At 40.2% G+C, this 17,903-nt stretch overlaps 1 protein-coding gene across 1 annotated transcript in view; it reads left to right on the top strand.

The window, feature by feature from the left end:
• Nucleotides 1–11,559, top strand: part of Ube2k (ubiquitin conjugating enzyme E2 K) — a 57,424-nt gene extending 45,865 nt beyond the window's left edge. Inside the window, exons 5-7 of the mRNA XM_041671054.1 lie at nucleotides 7,102–7,201; nucleotides 10,885–11,013; nucleotides 11,273–11,559. Coding sequence (XP_041526988.1) covers nucleotides 7,102–7,201; nucleotides 10,885–11,013; nucleotides 11,273–11,347 — 304 coding nt within the window. The 3' untranslated portion in view covers nucleotides 11,348–11,559. The remainder of the gene's footprint in view (nucleotides 1–7,101; nucleotides 7,202–10,884; nucleotides 11,014–11,272) is intronic.
• The last annotated feature ends 6,344 nt before the right edge of the window (nucleotides 11,560–17,903 follow it).

Here is a 17,903-nt window from a genome sequence, read left to right as displayed (position 1 = left end):
TCTCTATCTGTCTACTTATTATTTATTAGGTTGAGCTCTCACTAGAAACACAGGCTAACCTGAAAGTCAGAAATCTTCTTTTGCCTCCTGAGTGTTGGGATTTAAGGGCACACCACCACACCTGGATAATACTACTTTAAAAAATTAATACTTTTTTATTTTGAAAATTTCATATATGTTGTATACATTGAAATGAAAGTGTTTAGTTTATCTTATGGTTCCAGAAGGCAAGAGTCCATAATGACATAGACCAATGGCAGCAGACAGTCAGAGCAGCCAGCCCACTTAGCACATTTCGTTGGCAAACAGAGTGAAGTGATCTGGAACTGGGGAGGCTATAGAAGCCTGGTTTATTGACTACTTCCTCCAGCAAGGTTCTACATTCAAAAATTACCGTAAACTTTTCAAACAGTCCTCTCAGCTGGGGACTAAGTGTTTAAATACATGTCACTATGTAGGACATCTTTTCATTCTAACCCTATAGCAAATAATCTCTCAGGCTTGGTTTGCAAGTCTTCCTCCTTACTACAGTTAGACTCACCGCATATTCAGCCCAGACGACTCTGGAGTAAACCCTTTGGAGTCCCTGTCTTCAACCCTTTCTTGGCAGTTTCTTACATCTTAATGTGCACAGGGTCATTAATCTTTGAGGCCTCTCCATGAACTTGCTTAAGTTCCATATACTTTACGCAGACAGTTTCAAGAATTAATTTATTATTTAGTTTTTTTTTTCAAGACAGGGTGTCTCTGGCTGTCTTGGAACTTGGAACAGAAGATCCATGTGCCTCTTTCCCCAGTGCTGGAATTAAAGGCACCACCATGCCTGGCCAGGACTTTTTTTAATCTAAAAGATAAAACTATAAATTTGAATACTCCAGTTGTCTTCAATAGAATCATAATATAATCTGATTTTTTATGTCTTTTGTTTTAGTTCACATAATGCTTTTGAGGTTTATTAGTATGGTGGCATTGCACATGTCACAGATTACATTTTAATGTTAAATAATTAAAAATTAAAGTGTTTTGTTTATCTATTCATTCATCAGTGGGAACCGTGTTTACCTGCTTATTATATATAATGCTGTGAGCCTGAGGGTATGAATGACTGTTGAAGTCTCTGCTTTTGTTTCTTCGCAGAAGTAGAGTGACTGGGTCTCTATTTAATTTTTATTATATTACCTCTATTAATATTTTGAGGAACTTCCACATTGTTTCTGCTAACAGTGAATGACAATTAAATTACTAGCAACTGTCATTTTCTGTTTTTGTTTTGATAGTCATCTTCTATTTATTTTTTCTTTTCTTTCTTTGTTTTTATCCGTCCGTCCATCCATCCATCCATCCATCCATCCATTTATAGGACAGGGTTTCTCTGTGTAGCCCTGGCTTCCTTGGAACTTGCTCTGTGTACCAGGCAGAGCTCTGCCTCCTTCTGCCTCAGGAGGGATTAATGGTGTGCACCCAGCTGATAGGAGGTTTATATATTTAAATTCTCCTTTGCTACTATTCAACCATGTTCCCTCCCTCCCTCCCTCCCTCCCTCCCTCTTCCCCCCTTCCCTCCCAGTTGTCCTGGAAATCGCTCCATATACCAAGCTGGTCTCAAAACTCAGAGAACCTCAAGTCTCTGCCTTTTCTTTTTTTTTAAAAAAAATTTATTCATTTATTATGTATACAATATTCTCTCTGTGTGTGTGTGTGTGTGTGTGTGTGTGTGTGTATGCCTGCAGGCCAGAAGAGGGCACCAGATCCCATTACAGATGGTTGTAAACCACCATGTGGTTGCTGGGAATTGAACTCCAGGACCTTTGGAAGAGCAGGCAATGCTCTTAACCTCTGAGCCATCTCTCCAGCCCAAGTCTCTGCTTTTTGAGTGCTGGCCACCAGTGCCTCTATTCCACCAAACATATTCTGCCTCTCTCCCTCCCTCGCTCCCTCTCCTTCTATCTTTCTTTCTTTCTTTTTTTTTCCTTTTTTTTTGTTTGGTTTTGTTTTTGGAGACAGTGTTTCTCTGTGTAGCCCTAGCTCTCGTAGAATTCCCTGTAGACCAGCTGGCCTCGAACTCACAGAGATCCACCTACTACTGCCTCCTGACTGCAGGGATTAAAGGCATGTGCCACCACCGCCTGGCTCAAACTTCTTTTCTTTTTAAAAAAATTTTTTTTCTTGTTTTTATTTTATGTGTATTGGTGTTTTTCATGGGTTTCTAGTTCCCTGAAGCTGGATTTACAGACAGTTGTGAGCTAGAAATCGAAACCAAGTCCTCTGAAAGAGTAGTCAGCACCCTTAACTGCTGAGCCTTCTCTCCAGCCCCAAACATACATTTCTTTTCTTGGTCCAAACATAGTTTCTTAACAGAAATAATGTAGTTGCCGAAGAGAGTGGTTAAGAGCACTGTCTGCTCTTCCAGAGGACCCAGGTTCAACTCTTCAGCACCCATATGGTAGCTCTCAACTAACTTCACTGTTATGGGATACCACACACTCCTCTGGTCTCTTCAGGCACCAGCCATACCCATGATCCAAAGGCAAACATGCAGAAAAAACACTCATACACATTAAATAAATATTAAAAATGTAGTCAGATGCATGCCTACATTGTTGCATACATATGCACATATAAAACACACAGATGTGTGTGCATATATATGTGTGTGTGTATATATATAAAACTGTATAAGAAACACACACACACACACACATGTATATGAATACTATTTTCTATTTTTTCTACCTCTTTGAGATTTGCTCGTGGTTCAGATGTTCCCTTAATAAAGCTACTTTATAAAGGGTAATTTCATTGTTGCTTCCTTTCCTGGGCCAACTAATGTCAGTTTATTCACTGTTATTTAACAGACCTTAGCTCCAAAAATAAAAACAAAAACACTTTATCAAAATACATACATAATTATTTTTTTTTAAATATAGGAATTAAGCATTAGTCCCAGGCCTTCTCAGGACACCAAGTGAGATGCTTTCTCCACAATGTTGAGCAAAAAGGAAGGCTGTAAGAAAGTTCTTGGTAAAGCCGGGCGATGGTGGCGCACGCCTTTAATCCCAGCACTCGGGAGGCAGAGGCAGGCGGATCTCTGTGAGTTAGAGTCCAGCCTGGTCTACAGAGCTAGTTCCAGGACAGGCTCCAAAGCCACAGAGAAACCCTGTCTCGAAAAAAAAAAAAAAAACAAAAAAAAGAAAAAGAAAAAAAAAAAGAAAGTTCTTGGTAGACCTAGGCATAAGCTCCGTGATCTCCATGTTAGAGAGTGCTTGACTGAAAACAAAGTCCCTTAGAACATTTGGTCGCCAAATGTTTTGTGTGTGTGTGTGTTTTGCTAGTAAAAGTCATTCTTTTGCTGATAAATCTAGGCTATTTTTAAATGTGCTTGTGCCTTTTTAAAATAGCCTTAGAGAGGCTGACGAGGTGGCTCAGAAGCACTCACTGGCTGCTCGCTCTTCCAGAGACTTGGGATCAATTCCCAGCATCCACATGGCAGCTCCCACAGCTGTCTTTAGCTTCAGGTCCAGTGTACCTGATACCTTCATGCAGACAAAGCTCCAATGCACATTCAAAAGAAAAAGAATGACGGGAGGATAGACAGACGAAGGACAGAAGAGACAAAACATAACCTTGGAAAGGTTCTTTGTGTTTTTTTTTTTGTTTGTTTGTTTTTTTTTTTGGTTTATTTTTTTGGTTTTTTTGAGACAGGGTTTCTCTGTGGCTTTTTGGAGCCTGTCCTGGAACTAGCTCTGTAGACCAGGCTGGTCTCGAACTCACAGAGATCCACCTGCCTCTGCCTCCCGAGTGCTGGGATTAAAGGCGTGAGCCACCATCGCCCGGCGGAAAGGTTTTTTTTTAATTAAGATATTTTTTAAAAAATTAATATTTGGTCTTTTGGCTGTATGTATGTGTACCACGTGCATATCTGAGCCTGTGGAGGTCATTGAGTGTTGAAACCTCTATGTCTGTAGTTATAGACAGATGGAAGCTGTTATGAGGTCTTGGAACTGTACCTTGTCTTCTAAAGAGCAGCAGGGATCCTTAATTACTGAACCATCTCTCCAGCCCCTGAAATTCACAAAAATTAGAGTGATAAACTCTTCTAAGGAATGAGTTTTCATCTTTTTATGTAATGGAAAGACAAGTATGAGTATTTAAGGGCTAAATTTGGTTATGTCTGTTTGCTCTTTTATTTAAGAACTTACTGTATGTGTGTATGGTGTGTCTGTAGTGCTTGTGTGAAGATCATAAGACATCGGTATGGATTCTGTTCATTTCGAACCTGAGTTCTGGGGATGAACTGGGGTCTTCAGCCTGGTGTCACAAGTTTCTTTATCTACTTAGCCATCTCATCAGCCTCTGTATGTGATAAAAATATATTAACAAGTCTTGGTTGAAAATTGAAGTTCTTAGGAAATTAAACACCTAGATCTAGAGAAAAATACATCGTTTGCTTTGTCGGCTAGCATATAAAGCTATATAGCTATTTGAAAAGTGTTTTGTTTTAAAATACTGTGTGTGTAGCTGAGGTTGTTCTGAAACTGTAGACCAGGCTGGCTTTGAACTCTTGCCTATCTCTGCCTACAGTACTCTTGAGAGTGAAGGTTTGCACTGCCAACCTGTGCTTTAAAAGCTTTGAAAAGAACTACTGTATTTAAATGCTAATTCAGCATGCCAGCCTATTATTGTTTTATTTACTCCACTCTGTCTCAGTGTAGCCCAGAACTCTTTATGTAGTTGAGGATTCCCTTCAAGTCTTAGTCTTCTGAGTCTACCAGGTGCCAGTGCTTTGCAGTAGCAAAAGCTGCTACTTTTAAGCATCATCCCAGGTTTTCCTAATTGCTCTAGCTTCCCTTAGAGATATAAATTGATTAGAAATTTTCATTGTAGGGCTGGAAAGTTGGCTCAGTGGTTGAGAGCAGTGACTGGTCTTCCGGAGATCCTGAGTTCATTTCCCAGCAACCACATGGTGGCTCACCACCATTCATCATAGTGAGATAAGGTGCCTTCTTCTGGCCTGCAGGGATACATACAGGCAGAACACTGTATACATAATAAATAAATCAATCTTTAAAAAATATTTTTATTCTAATTACTTTCCCTTCCTCCTTTAAATTAGACAGTCTTGCTTTATTTCTTAGGCTGAGCTCGACCTCCTGCTTTTGTCTCCCAGGTGCTAGGATTGTATTTGTGTTACCATGCCTGGCTTCCCAAAGATCATTTTAGAGAACGATGCATACTGAACATTTAATCTATGGAATAGAAACCTACATTGCACGTACTGTGTTGGTGTAGAACAGCTGTTGCCAGTTAGCTTAAATTAAAATGACTACTTTTTGTCATTTTCATTAGACAATCTGTTCAAACCACCCCAGGTTTAATTGAGCAGGTGTGCAGTGAGAATTTAGCCGAGCATGAGATATACAGTCCCAAAGTCCTAGTACTTGGGAGGAACCAGTACGTCATCCTGTAGCTAGACTCTGTCCCCAAAACAGGTGCCCTTGTCCTGCTGATGCTGCTGATCGGGGGAGAAGGACACTTAATGACACTGACTGATCTCACACATGCTGTTTCTAATAAATTACCTTGTAGCCTGAACATTTAGGATCGCCTTGTATTTTCCGCGGACAGTGCAAATAGTCGCTACTTTGGTTTGTTTTGTTTTGAGACATAGTCTCACTATGTAACCCTGGCTGTCCTGGAACTTGCTCTGTAGATGAGGCTGGGAACTGGGGTTTTTTGTTTGTTTTTAGGAATTACAAACTCAATTAGAAAAGGCTGATGTAGAATGATCATTTGTGGCTAGGGGCGGGCGGGACTGGGTCGTAGCTCAGTGGTAGAGTGTCTTGCCTTAACAAGGCTTTCCAGGGCCTCAGAAAACTGTACTGTTGATGATTCTTTAGTACATTGTGTTGTAGATTTTATATTCTTTAACATTTCAGTATTAGTAAAGCTCATTTTAAACAAACAGTTGCTTCATAAAGACAAGGTGTTTGTTGTAAGTATATTTAAAAGCATTATTTAAGCATTGCTTATTTTTATTTTTAATTATGTATCTGTATTGGTATATATACTGTATGAGTCCCTACAGAGGACAGAAAGCATTAAATCTCCTGGAGTTAGAGTTACAGGCAATTGTGAGCTGTCCAGCATGGTTACTAGGACCTAAACTCAGGTCTTCTGCAAAAGTAGTACACTTATGTAACTGTGATTTGTCTCCAGCTCCATGTGATAATATTGTTTGTCCCAGTTTGGAATATTATGAACTGATTGCAGAACTTCTAAAAGGCAGTTTATTTAGCAGGCTCTTAAAAGAGATGTCTGCAGAGAGGGTCAGTGGTTAAAGGGGACCCAAGTTGAATTCCCTGTCCCCATGTTGGGTGACAGAGAACTGTATGTAACCGCAGCTGTAGGTATCAGCCGCTTCTGGTTTCTATAGGCACCTGCATTTATGTGCACATACATAAATATTCTTATAATTAAAAACAAAATTCCTTCAGAAAATCCCATAGGTTGTATTAATATTAATAACGAATTATCTCTTTATTAAGAACTATGGGCAAGGGACTGGAGAGGTCGCTTAGTGGTTAAGAGCACATGTTCCCAGCATCCTTGCAACAGCTCAGGATCATCTGTAACTCCAGTTCTAGGGGATCCAGAGCCCTCTTCTGACCTTCATGGACACCACGCGTTTAGGTGAATATGCATACATGAAGAAAAAAATACTCATACATATAAAATCTAGAAAACAAATCGAGGTCAGCCTGGTCTAGAAGAGCTAGTTCCAGGACAGGAACCAAAAAACTACGGAGAAACCCTGTCTCGAAAATCAAAAAAAAAAAAAAAAAAAAAAAAGAAGAAGAAGAAGAAAACAAATTAACAATGCAGCAAGTAGATAAAGATTACAGGATAGGTAAAGTAATGAGAAAAAGCAAGGTTGGGTAAGGATGTGATTTCAATTGTCTTAAAAATAGACTCATTGTAAGAATAAAAAATTGGCAATTATACACACACTTGTTAACTCTTGTTTCAATTCAGAATACATACACTTTGTTTACGTCATTCATAGCCCGTTTTAAGCAGGATATTTCTCTATTTTGAAATTTAGGGCAGCAGCAATGACTCTCCGCACGGTATTATTGTCATTGCAAGCACTGTTGGCAGCTGCAGAACCAGATGACCCCCAGGATGCAGTAGTAGCAAATCAGGTAAGGAGACAGATTTTTGAAAGACTTTCTCAGACGATGTCAGCATAGGAACATTCTTTATTGGAGCGCATTTGGAAATGGTTTAATTGGGCATGTGATAGATGCTATTTCCTAGTGTATGAAAGAATTCCACAGGCAGTCCCTATGTAGCTACCATCCAGATTCTATAGTGAGCATTTTCACATGCGCCTTATCATTTGTGCACCCGTGTAGCTCTCTCTCCGTACATTCTTGACTTCTTCCCCTACCAAAGAAGTGGAGTCCACAGTTGTGGCCTTAGGAGTGATTTTCATGTGTGTTGCTTTTTATCTTTAATGCCTTTAAGGATAAGGTAAGGCCCATCCACTATGGCTGGTTTGGGTAATCTTATTTTGTAGGAACAGAGTCATTTACAGTCATAGGGACAGTTTACATGCTTTCTGAGACTTGTAAGGCGTAAATTACTAATAATATTACGAGTATCTATACCTTGAGACATAGCTTGCCAACCTCTACTGTAAGTATTCTGATTTACTGAGCATTTTTGTTGTTAAACAACATCATCTCTCAATGTATGAAATACTTCTCTTTTCTCTCCCTATATTTACAGTTGATTCTCAGTTTCTATTTTTCTTTCTCTCTCTTCTCCCTCCCTCCCTTTCTTTTTTTCCCTCTTGAGACAGTGTTTCTCTACATAACAGTTCTGGCTGGCTTTCCTGGAACTCACTCTGTAGACCAAGCTGACTTTGAACTCAGAGAGATCTGCCTGCCTCTGCCTCCCAGTCCACTACTTCCTGGCCATTGTTACCCTCTTTTAATGAAAACTTTTGTAGCCCACTCTTATTTTTAACTTTGCATTGATCACTGGATAATCACAGTGCCTACTCTGTCACTGCACGCCAAGGATCTGCTTGTGCTTGAGTTTTTTTCCTGAACCCCCAAATCCTCTTTCAAACAGCATCGACTGCCAAGTGTGGAGGTGCACTCCAATCTCAGCAGTTGGAGGTAGACGCGGGCAGACCACTCTACTCTAGTAGACCAGCCTGCTCTACTAAGTAAATTCCAGGCCAGGCAGAGTTACAAAGAACCTATCTCAAAACAAACAACCAAAACCAAGTGGTTAGGAACTCACTATCACTCACTTAGAGCCTACTATTTACATTGCAAAGGTTCTTCCTGATAAGTTATCCTTGGGCACTTTGTAACTTTTTTAACACTTTGAATACCTGTGATTTGAGATCATGAAGTTCTGAGATCATAATCATTTTTATGTCATTCTGTTTTTCTTGCTTTCTCTTTGAGGAAACATTTATCAAGTATCCTTAATTTTTTAAAAGTGCTTATTACTTGTGTGTGTAAGCACATGCACACACATATGCGTGCCTACTTAATGTTTAAGTGTGGGTACTCTTACCTTGTGGCAGGAATGTTTGCGTCTAAGGACAGCTGTATCTCCTTCCATGTTACTCAGGTTTCAGGCGTCAAACTCTTTTTGTATTTTGTTTGTTTTTATTTCTTCGAGACAGGGCTTCTCTGTGTAGTCCTGGCTGTCCTGGAACTCACTCTGTAGAGCAGAAGGCATCACACTCACCGAGAACTGCCTGCTTCAGCCTTCTGAATGCTAGGAGCCCTGGCAGGCTTTCAGGCATCAAACTCAATTTGTCAGGCTTATTGCAGGTAGTGTTCCTAGCTGCTAAGTCATCTTTCTGGCCCAAATTTCTTTATCCTTATGCTCTTAAAAGAAAAGGAAACCTTATTGTCGGGCAGTGGTGATGCATACCCTTAATCCCAGTACTTTGGAAGCAGAGGCAGCTAACTGGATCTCAGTGAATTCGAGGCCAACCTGGTCTACAAAGCGAGTTCCATGACAGCCAGGGCTCTTAGAGAGAAAAGCCCTGTTTCGAAAATCAAAAAAAAAAAAAAAAAAAAAAAAGATATTTTAAAATGTGTCTCTGTTGTATCTCTTGTATACTTGAGTGCCAGTACCCGTAGAAGTCTGAAGAAGTTGTCAAGTTGTTGGATACCCTGAGTAGAAGTTAGGCTTCCTGAAGTTTGTGCTGGGAATTGATTTCTCGTCATCTGCAGAGCAGCCAGGGCTCTTTAACCACTGAGTCGCCTTTCCAGGCTTCTCTTTATGGCTTTAATGTAAATATATATTTTTGACAACTTTTTCTCTTCCTTCTCCTTGACGATCTCATTTTTTCTATGCATGCCTCCTTAGTTCCATTGCTGAACCTCAAAATATTTGAAGTTATGACTCTTCACTGTTGGCACACACATGCTGTTTGTTCATTTTGGTAGCAGAAGTCTTTCTTAAGAAGCTTAGCTTTGATTTTCCCACAGATTGAGATTTAAGATCAAAGCTGACTTTTAACACTTAAAATAATTTTGCTTGTTTGGTAATAGAGTATTGAAATACATTAAATATATCTTTTGTTTTATTTATTTTTGGAGACAGGGTTTCTCTGTGTATCCCTGGCTATTCTGGAACCAATTCTCCTTGAACCCGCAGAGACTCTCCTGCTTCTGCCTCTCTGTATAGTTCAGGACAAAAGGCATGCACCACCACTGTACTCTCTAAGTAGAGGCTGGTGGATTTCTAAGTTTGAGGCAAGCCTGATGTAGATATAGAGAGTGCTTGGACAGCCAAGTCTATATAGTGAGAACTTATTTTAACAAAAGAAAAAGAGGGGGAGAGAAGTAAAGAATGAATTGATTTGATTTGCCTTCTGCCTTGTGACTAGAGAGATGGATGGCTCAGAGATGAGATCTCAGCACCCGCATTCTGCAGTTCTATACTGCCCTCTTCTTGACCTTTCTGGGGGTTTCTACACGCATGTGCATATATACACACATACTTACATATGTAAATAAATATTTCAAAATCTTTATCAAATAGTACTTTGATAAGAAATATTAAGTGGCTGGGAGATGGTGGTGTACGCATATTCCCAGCACTCAGGAGGCAGAGACAGGCAGATCTCTGTAACTTTGAGGCCAGCCTGGTCTACAGAGCAAGTTGTAGGACAGCCAGGGCTTTTTCACAGAGAAATCCTGTCTCAAACAACAAAACAATAACAACAAAAAAGGAGCTATTAAACAGTTTGACAGTTTTTACAAATGAATGTACCTCACATCTTTCAAATTTATATGGCAAATCTATGTAAAAGCATTCTGAATTTTAAATTTTCTTGAATGGTAGTGATACAAGTTAGGGTTGGGTTTACTTGATTACAGAGCGGCTCCAAGAGAGGTGTGTCACCTTGAGCTCTGCCCAGTAACATAGTTGCTTATATTTATCAGCCAGTGTTCATGTAATTTAACATGCAGCTGATTTTGTTGTGTGATTTGCTGTACAGTGATTAGAACATTTCAATAATGGGTTCATTTAATAATAGATGCTTGTTTAAAGTGTATTAACTTTGTCCTTTATTTTCACAAAGCTTCATTTTTTGAATGACACATCCGCAGTGGAAAACGAATACCAGTTTGTGTTTTGTCACATGGAGTGCTGGTAACTGACCTTGTGATTGTGGGCTTATTATTAAGCTAGCACTACCATTCATTGATCTCTGCAGCCCCAGCCCAGAGGAGTCCCATGTTAACTAGACATGTTTTCTCTAGAGGAGTCAGAGCCTTAGTTGGGCTGCTGTGTTGACTATCACTGTATTGTCATGTTAATTGTTTTTTCCTCCTCCATGTAGTACAAACAAAATCCTGAAATGTTCAAGCAGACAGCTCGACTTTGGGCACATGTGTATGCTGGAGCACCAGTTTCTAGTCCAGAATACACCAAAAAAATAGAAAACCTGTGTGCTATGGGCTTTGATAGGGTAAGTACAGGAGGAGTTGATTTGATTTCCTCTTTCTAAACTGCTCCCAGTCCTTGGAACAGGTGGACTTACAATGTAAAAGAAATCTAGTTTTGGTTAATAGTGGTTTGTTATTGAATTTAATAATGATTCTTTTTGTTGATTCCAGTCATTGCTAGAGGAAAGAATGCATGATTCTCAGTGTAAAACCTTAGTGACGTTTTTCATTGCTTAGCAAGTGCTTCCTTGAGTTGTGATTGCTCTTGTCCTCTTTTTACAGAATGCAGTAATAGTGGCCTTGTCTTCAAAATCATGGGATGTAGAGACTGCAACAGAACTGCTTCTGAGTAACTGAGGCATGGGAGCTGCTGCCAGCCAAGCTCACCTCTTCTTGAGGAGCACCAACATCTGTTATTTTTAGGATTCTGCATAAATTTCTTTTAAACTGGCATTCTTGCCTGATGATGTTATCTAGGCACCATTGGAGACTGCAAAAAAAAAAAAAAAACCAACCAAATTCCCTGCTCTGTAAATAAAGCTAATTAAACGTCTGTGTAAATTTAAAAAGGGGAAATACTTTAATTTTTTTCTTAATAGTGTAAAACAATCTTTGAGCTAAGCTAAAACCATGGAAAAACATGCTATGTTAGTGTTTAGCCATGTAACAAGACTAGCAGTTTGCTTCAGGGTTCTGTTGAATAACTAGGGAAACACTCGAGTGTCGCTGCTCCATTGCCGTGTTGCATCACAGCTACCCTAAGCGTTTGAACATGGATCCTCGTGCCTGTGAATTTACTTGCATGCTTGTACTTGACTTCTTAGGATGGGTAGCTAAAAAGATCACCCTTTTAAGCATTAGGAAATTCGGATTATGAGATTTATCCAGACTTTAAGATGACCTAATCAGAGCTTTTCGGTCCCTGTGGACAGGTAGGGACACTCTTATTTCTTCCCTGTTAACCATCCAAAGCTAAGATTCTCATGGTAAATTTCTGTGTTTGGTGGGAAACGTACTGAGGAAGTGTCCCTTGTTCTGTTTTAGGTCATAGGTTTGAAATGTTTTGTCTGAGTGCTTTACTATGTAAGTAATAATGTAAAAATGGGGCTGCCAATTTTATTTCTCTTATAAAAGAATTAAATACTTGATGTTGCAGTACTCCCAGACTTAATAAAGGACCCTACTTAGGTTTTTTTTTTTTTTTTAAATTGAACTTGACATGTTTAAACTGATGAAGTCTTTGGAAACTTGAAGGATGCAGTCAGCTGTTTTCAGTAGTGTCAAGTCTAACTGGGACTTTAGAGTTTGCTTTTGTCAGACACTTGAGTCACTCTTGCACTCCCCGTGTTGACACACAGAAGCTGTCGGTGTCTCACTGTACATACTTCAGATGCACATAGGAATCTAGCTTTCTTTATGATGTTTTTGACAGTGTGAGAACTGAAACTCTCCCTTCTGTACATAGACTTCTGCTCTTCGCTGTCACTTCTCACTCTGTGTTCCAAAGTTTAAAGACTCTTGGTTTTGCAGACTCAGACACTTAATTTAACCATCTTAATAAGGTTCAAGTGAATATGTAGGCAGTTGTTACGTAGGAGATACAAATATAAATCTGAGGACCAATGCATAAGTGACAGAAATGTAATGGAATCAGACTGAATTAAAGTAAGGCTCTCTTGAAAATCATATTCTAAAAGGTTTGTTTTCTTGAAGTGTTCTTCACTTTCTTTTCTTATCTCTTTTTTTTTTTTCTTTTTTGAGACAGTGTTTCTCTGTAGTTTTGGAGCCTGTCCTGGAACTAGCTCGTATAGACCAGGCTAGCCTTGAACTCACAGAGATCTGCCTGTCTCTGCTCCCCGAGTGCTGGGAGTGTTCTTCATCTTGTAGTCATAGTAGTTGGAAAATACTTTTTGAACCTGTTAACTCAGCATAACTTCATTTGACTTTTCAATATTCTTGATACTACAAGCAATAAAAGAGCCATTAACTAGACTATGACATTGAAGATGTGAAGGGTCTTCCAGCAGCTTCTAAGGCTTTCTCAGTTAGCAGTGACTCTTAGGGCCATGCACTAAACTCAGGCTGCTATGTTCTCCATGTTTGCAGATACACACATTTCCTGTTGCAGCCACACCTTTTATTGCTGTAGTTTATGTCCTAAAGATGCCAAAGGAAACAAGATTTTTATTTATTTTAAATAGCTTAAACTTTGTACTTTTCTTTATATTCTGAGATTAGATGGGTTGTGTGAAATCATGGAAAGTTTAGCTCCATTATTGATTAGAAAGATTTTTTTTTTTTTAAGTGGAGGTAGCTTGGTAACACTAATATTTAGATATCTTGGAGTTTACTCTTTGCCCATATCGTCTGGTCAGACAGGGATGAGAACTCAGATGACTGGAGCCATGCATCACCTACTTTGCAGTTAAGCCCTGCTTTGGTTTTTTTCTTCCTTCCTTCCTTTCTTTTTTGGTTGCAGACTAGACTGGCCCCATCATGTATGTGCTAAATACACTTAAGTTCAAGGCTGTCTGGGTTACATAAGTAAGACTGGTTGAGCTTTTTCCTCATTTTTACTTAATGTGTTAATAGCTTTTTTTTTTTTTGTATTTCTGTGATGTCCTCTTTATTTGTTTTCATTTCACAACTGATAGCTTTAGTTCATCAAAAACAAACTTAGGCTTTTTATTCTGGTACTAAATACTTTAAGCAGAATATTAAAAATTCAGACTTAGTAAAACGTACCCTGATGTGAAATTATTTTTATATTTCTGTGTTTGAGAATTTGTCAGTTTAAAAAGTCCTAAAAAGTTACTATTTTTTTCTGGGTGTTGGTTTAGTCCCAGACTTTTTGAGAGGCAGAGGCAGGCAGATTTGTGAGTTTCATGTCAGCCAGAACTCCACAAACCTTGTAGGAACATCGCTTCTCCCCAGTAATTTTAGTGGGTTCTCATTTAGAGCATGCAGATTTACTTCAAGTCACTGACCCTCTAAAGGTTGTTTTGTTTTTTTTTCCTGAACATTTAGAGCATGCAGATTTACTTCAAGTCACTGACCCTCTAAAGGTTTTGTTTTGTTTTGTTTTTTCCTGAACCTCTGCCTAACTTTAATAGAAAACTTAGTTGTAAGCATGTTGGGATAGATCACAGAAAGGTTTGACTGCAAGCACAGGATGTAGAGACTTCAGGCACTGGTACTAACCAGCTGCCCTGAGTTTGTGATCTTAAATGTCTCTTATCTTAAACACGTAACACCTTCAAATATATGTAAATGTTTGGAATCAAATATCTTGTTTTTGAGAAGTATAGCCTATGAAACGAGATTAAAACACTTTATTTTGAATTTTTTTGTATTCCTGATTGTTGGTGGCTTTTAACACTATGCAAAAATCCTTATGTGTCTGCAGGAAGGAATTGGCAGCAGGGTTTGCTCGTTATGCACTACAAAATGTAGCATGTTATTTTACTGGTGAGGATGCTGAGCAAACTTAGCAGTGTGGAAAGCAGAGCTCAACTGTAAGCGTATGCTTGTTAGGAACTCTAAACTGCAGTGGAAATGGGGTGTTTCGGGAGCCATTGGAGCAACACCAGAATGAGTTTTTGGTGGTATCAGGACTTCAGATGAATTTGGGCAGAGAATAGTGGAGTCAGGTATATTTTGTACATAGACAGAAACAGTGTTTAGATAGGAAGAAGAAAAAGGAAAGTGTCTGTTTACAGTTAACTTTATTTCATGGACTGACAAAATGATTCTGTATTAATCACTTTTTCTAGTTCCAAGGAGTTGATGCTTAAGAGTTGCATTTCCACCTTCCAGTTCCTGGCTCAGTAATGCACACCCATCAGCCTACTCCAGGTTCTCACTGTCGCATGACTTCCAGTGTCTACACTTGCTGTGACACTCTTGTTTGCAGCTGCCATGAACAGCAGAGATGCGCTGTGGAAGGAACGGGTGCTCGTGCCTCCTCCCTTCCTGTTCTTCCGGCTCTCTTATACTGCTAGGGCCTCAGAAGCCTGCAGTTCTCCCTGAAAGGTGCCCTGGTTGTGTCACCTTTGGCTGCTGTCTGATCAGTTCAGAGGCAAGTGGATTCAGTCCTTGCACTGTGCTGCTGCTGATCGGTCATGTCTTCTTACCGTCACCTACCTTTTACAGGCATCATAATAGAAGCTAGACAATTTCTTTGGGGAAAAGAGACTTATTTAATGTAATTTAAAGACTTTTCCAATAGAAAATGAAATATTATTGAAAATATCTATTTTTTAGCTTTCAGCAATTGATGGTGCTTTGTTGTGTCTGCTGGAAGTTACTGCCATTTTAGGGATTTTCATTAACCTCACCGGGAAAGAACCTTGCTTGTTAGCTTCTTTAGATCTCTAAACAGTTTGTTAGTGATGGTGAACTCTGTAGGAGGGTCTGTTCTGAGTCATCAACTTCCTGTAAGGGGAAAATGGGCTGGTTACCAGATATACCATTGAAGCAGGGTGGGCTGTGGGTGGAGGGATGGTGTTTGTCTTGAGAATTAAAAACTACGAAACACTTTTGTATACAACTGAATTTTTAAAAAAATAAACACATTTTTAAAGATGTTGAATTTCCCCCCTTATTGGGAATTCTTAGAAAAATAAATGCATGCATGTCCTATCTCCCCACCCCCTGCACACATGGTTTATGTATTATTTCTGGGCAAGGAATTAAGCCTTCACATTAAACAAGAGCCAGAAACAATGCTTTCAACAGTTTCTTCGCAATGGTGCATGTGCTAATAGATTCTGAGAGTCGCATCAAGTCTTTGAATTGCAAAGGGTTAGGTTTTTAGTCAGATTTGCTTATTTGTACTTGGGGCATTGTCTGGCATAGTTTTGGCCCAGACTTTTCCACTTTAGTTGGTGGTTGAGGCAGCACTGTTCAGTTTTTACACATGCACACAAGTCCTGGAAGGTCGCATGGTACCGTGAAGACTCTAGATGGTCTTGGTATGTCCTGGGTTTTAAACTTAGTTTTAAGGTGACCAAGTCTGGTGGTGGATGCCTGTGCTCTCAGCACTCAGGACGCAGGCAGGCAGGCTCATGAGAGCTATATAGTTAGATACTATCATAAAAGACCAGGGCTTTTCTGATCCGGTTCTTTAGGTAAATATGTTTAGCGTTTTGCCTCATTTGTAAAATGAGATGAAATGTTAGAGATATCCAGTATGGTGGCACATTGCTCCAACCCCAGCACTTGGCAAGTGCAGGCAGCATGATCAGGGGCTCCAGGCCAACCTGGGGCCTGTACAAGACCGTGCCTCAAAAGACGAAAGGGGAAAGCACTGAAGGGTTTCTGTGTCTGATGTGACTGCATGCTGGGACACCATGGAGATGATTGGATACTGAGGATCTTTCTCTTTTTGGTCCCTGCCTTGTCACTACCCGGTTTCTCCCCAATGCTGGGATTACATGGATGTGTCTATGCCCAGCCCCCCTTTTTTGAATAATTTTTTTTGAATGTGGTGCTGGGACTCGAGCTCCGATCCTAATGTTCACTGAGCAGTCACCCTTTAGAACTGTCCTCAGTGCCCCGTGCTTTGCCTTGACTCTGCCAGGGAGGGCTGTTGTGGGAGACAACGAGATCAACTGGAGCAAGGTATAAACTAGACAGTGAGGATAGGCAGGGAGATGGTGCCAGGGGAGCAGGAGGCAGTGGTCATAGGGTCTGTGGGGTGCAGGGAAGCATCCCAGGTGTATTTGAGATTTCTACTTTTGTCCTCAGTAGAATTTATGATGGGTGAAAGCAAGCTGGCACAGGAACTTAGAGGTAGCTGAAGTATGTGCCAGGCTCTGGGCTCCACTTCCACACCTGTGCACCCTGACCCTCACCAAAACCAAAGGCTTTCTTCAGCCTTCATACTTCTAGTTCCTGCTGGTCAGGGTTTCTTCTTCACTACCCTTTTCAGTTCTTTTCCAAAAACCCACATCTGAATAACTTGGCCCAGTATTCAGGAGGTTGGGGGGGAGGATCACCAGAGTTCAAGGCTACCACCAGAAAACCAAGTGAGATACCCTTTCTGGTTCATTGCTCTATCTTTTCTCACAGAAAAGATCTCAGCATCTTCGCGCTAGAATTGTTGTGAAAATCCATTGCCCTTCAAGTTAGACAAAGAACCTAAAACAGAACAAAAACAGCATCAATTAGTGTGGCTGTAACTTGCAAACAATATACTGGCACCTATCCACAGCAGAAATACTGGTACCCTTGGGCTTTTCAAGAGATCTTTACGCCGTGGTGCAGCACCTGCAGGGGGCAGTGATGAGCTCTAGCATGGGTCTTAGAGAACACCACCCTCACCATGCACCTGGCCCCAGTGCCCATGGCTGTTCCTTGGCTCTTTTCCATTTGTGATGGAACTAGTGGTGCCCTTGTGAGGGACCAGTACTATGCTGTTTAGACAAACATACCTCCTAAATTTGCCAACTTGGCCTTCTCTTGAGCTTCTACTATATAGTTGCTTCTGTTCGTGGGTTTCGTTTCACCCCCCCTCCCCCCCATCTTTGTTAGCTCAGGTTTCATGTTATAACCTAGACTGGCTTGGAACTTACTATAAAGACCACACTGGATTCAAAACTTGGTCATCTTTCTGACTTTCCCAGGTGCCTGGATTACAAGACATGTGACCATGTCTCAAACTAGTCATGTTCCAACAGCACTGTGCAGAGGCCATGAGCAGTTGGGTAGCTAGGAACAGCCCATTGAGTGGGGTTGTCTTATTTCACAACTGGTTAAGTATGTAGGCTGTGATTTTCCTCTTAAAGGACGCAGCATGGATTTAGTATTTTCACTCCAGGTGTAGTGGTGCACACCCTTAATCCCAGCCACCAGGAGATAGAGGCAGGGAAGATCTATGTAGGTAAATAGCATGATTTGCACAGTGAGTTCC

The sequence above is a fragment of the Microtus oregoni genome, unplaced genomic scaffold, assembly GCF_018167655.1.
Source record: "Microtus oregoni isolate MIOR12 unplaced genomic scaffold, Mior012 000021F_ref0000039, whole genome shotgun sequence".
Taxonomy (NCBI): Eukaryota; Metazoa; Chordata; class Mammalia; order Rodentia; family Cricetidae; genus Microtus; species Microtus oregoni.
This window is presented reverse-complemented; position numbering and strand designations above follow the sequence as displayed.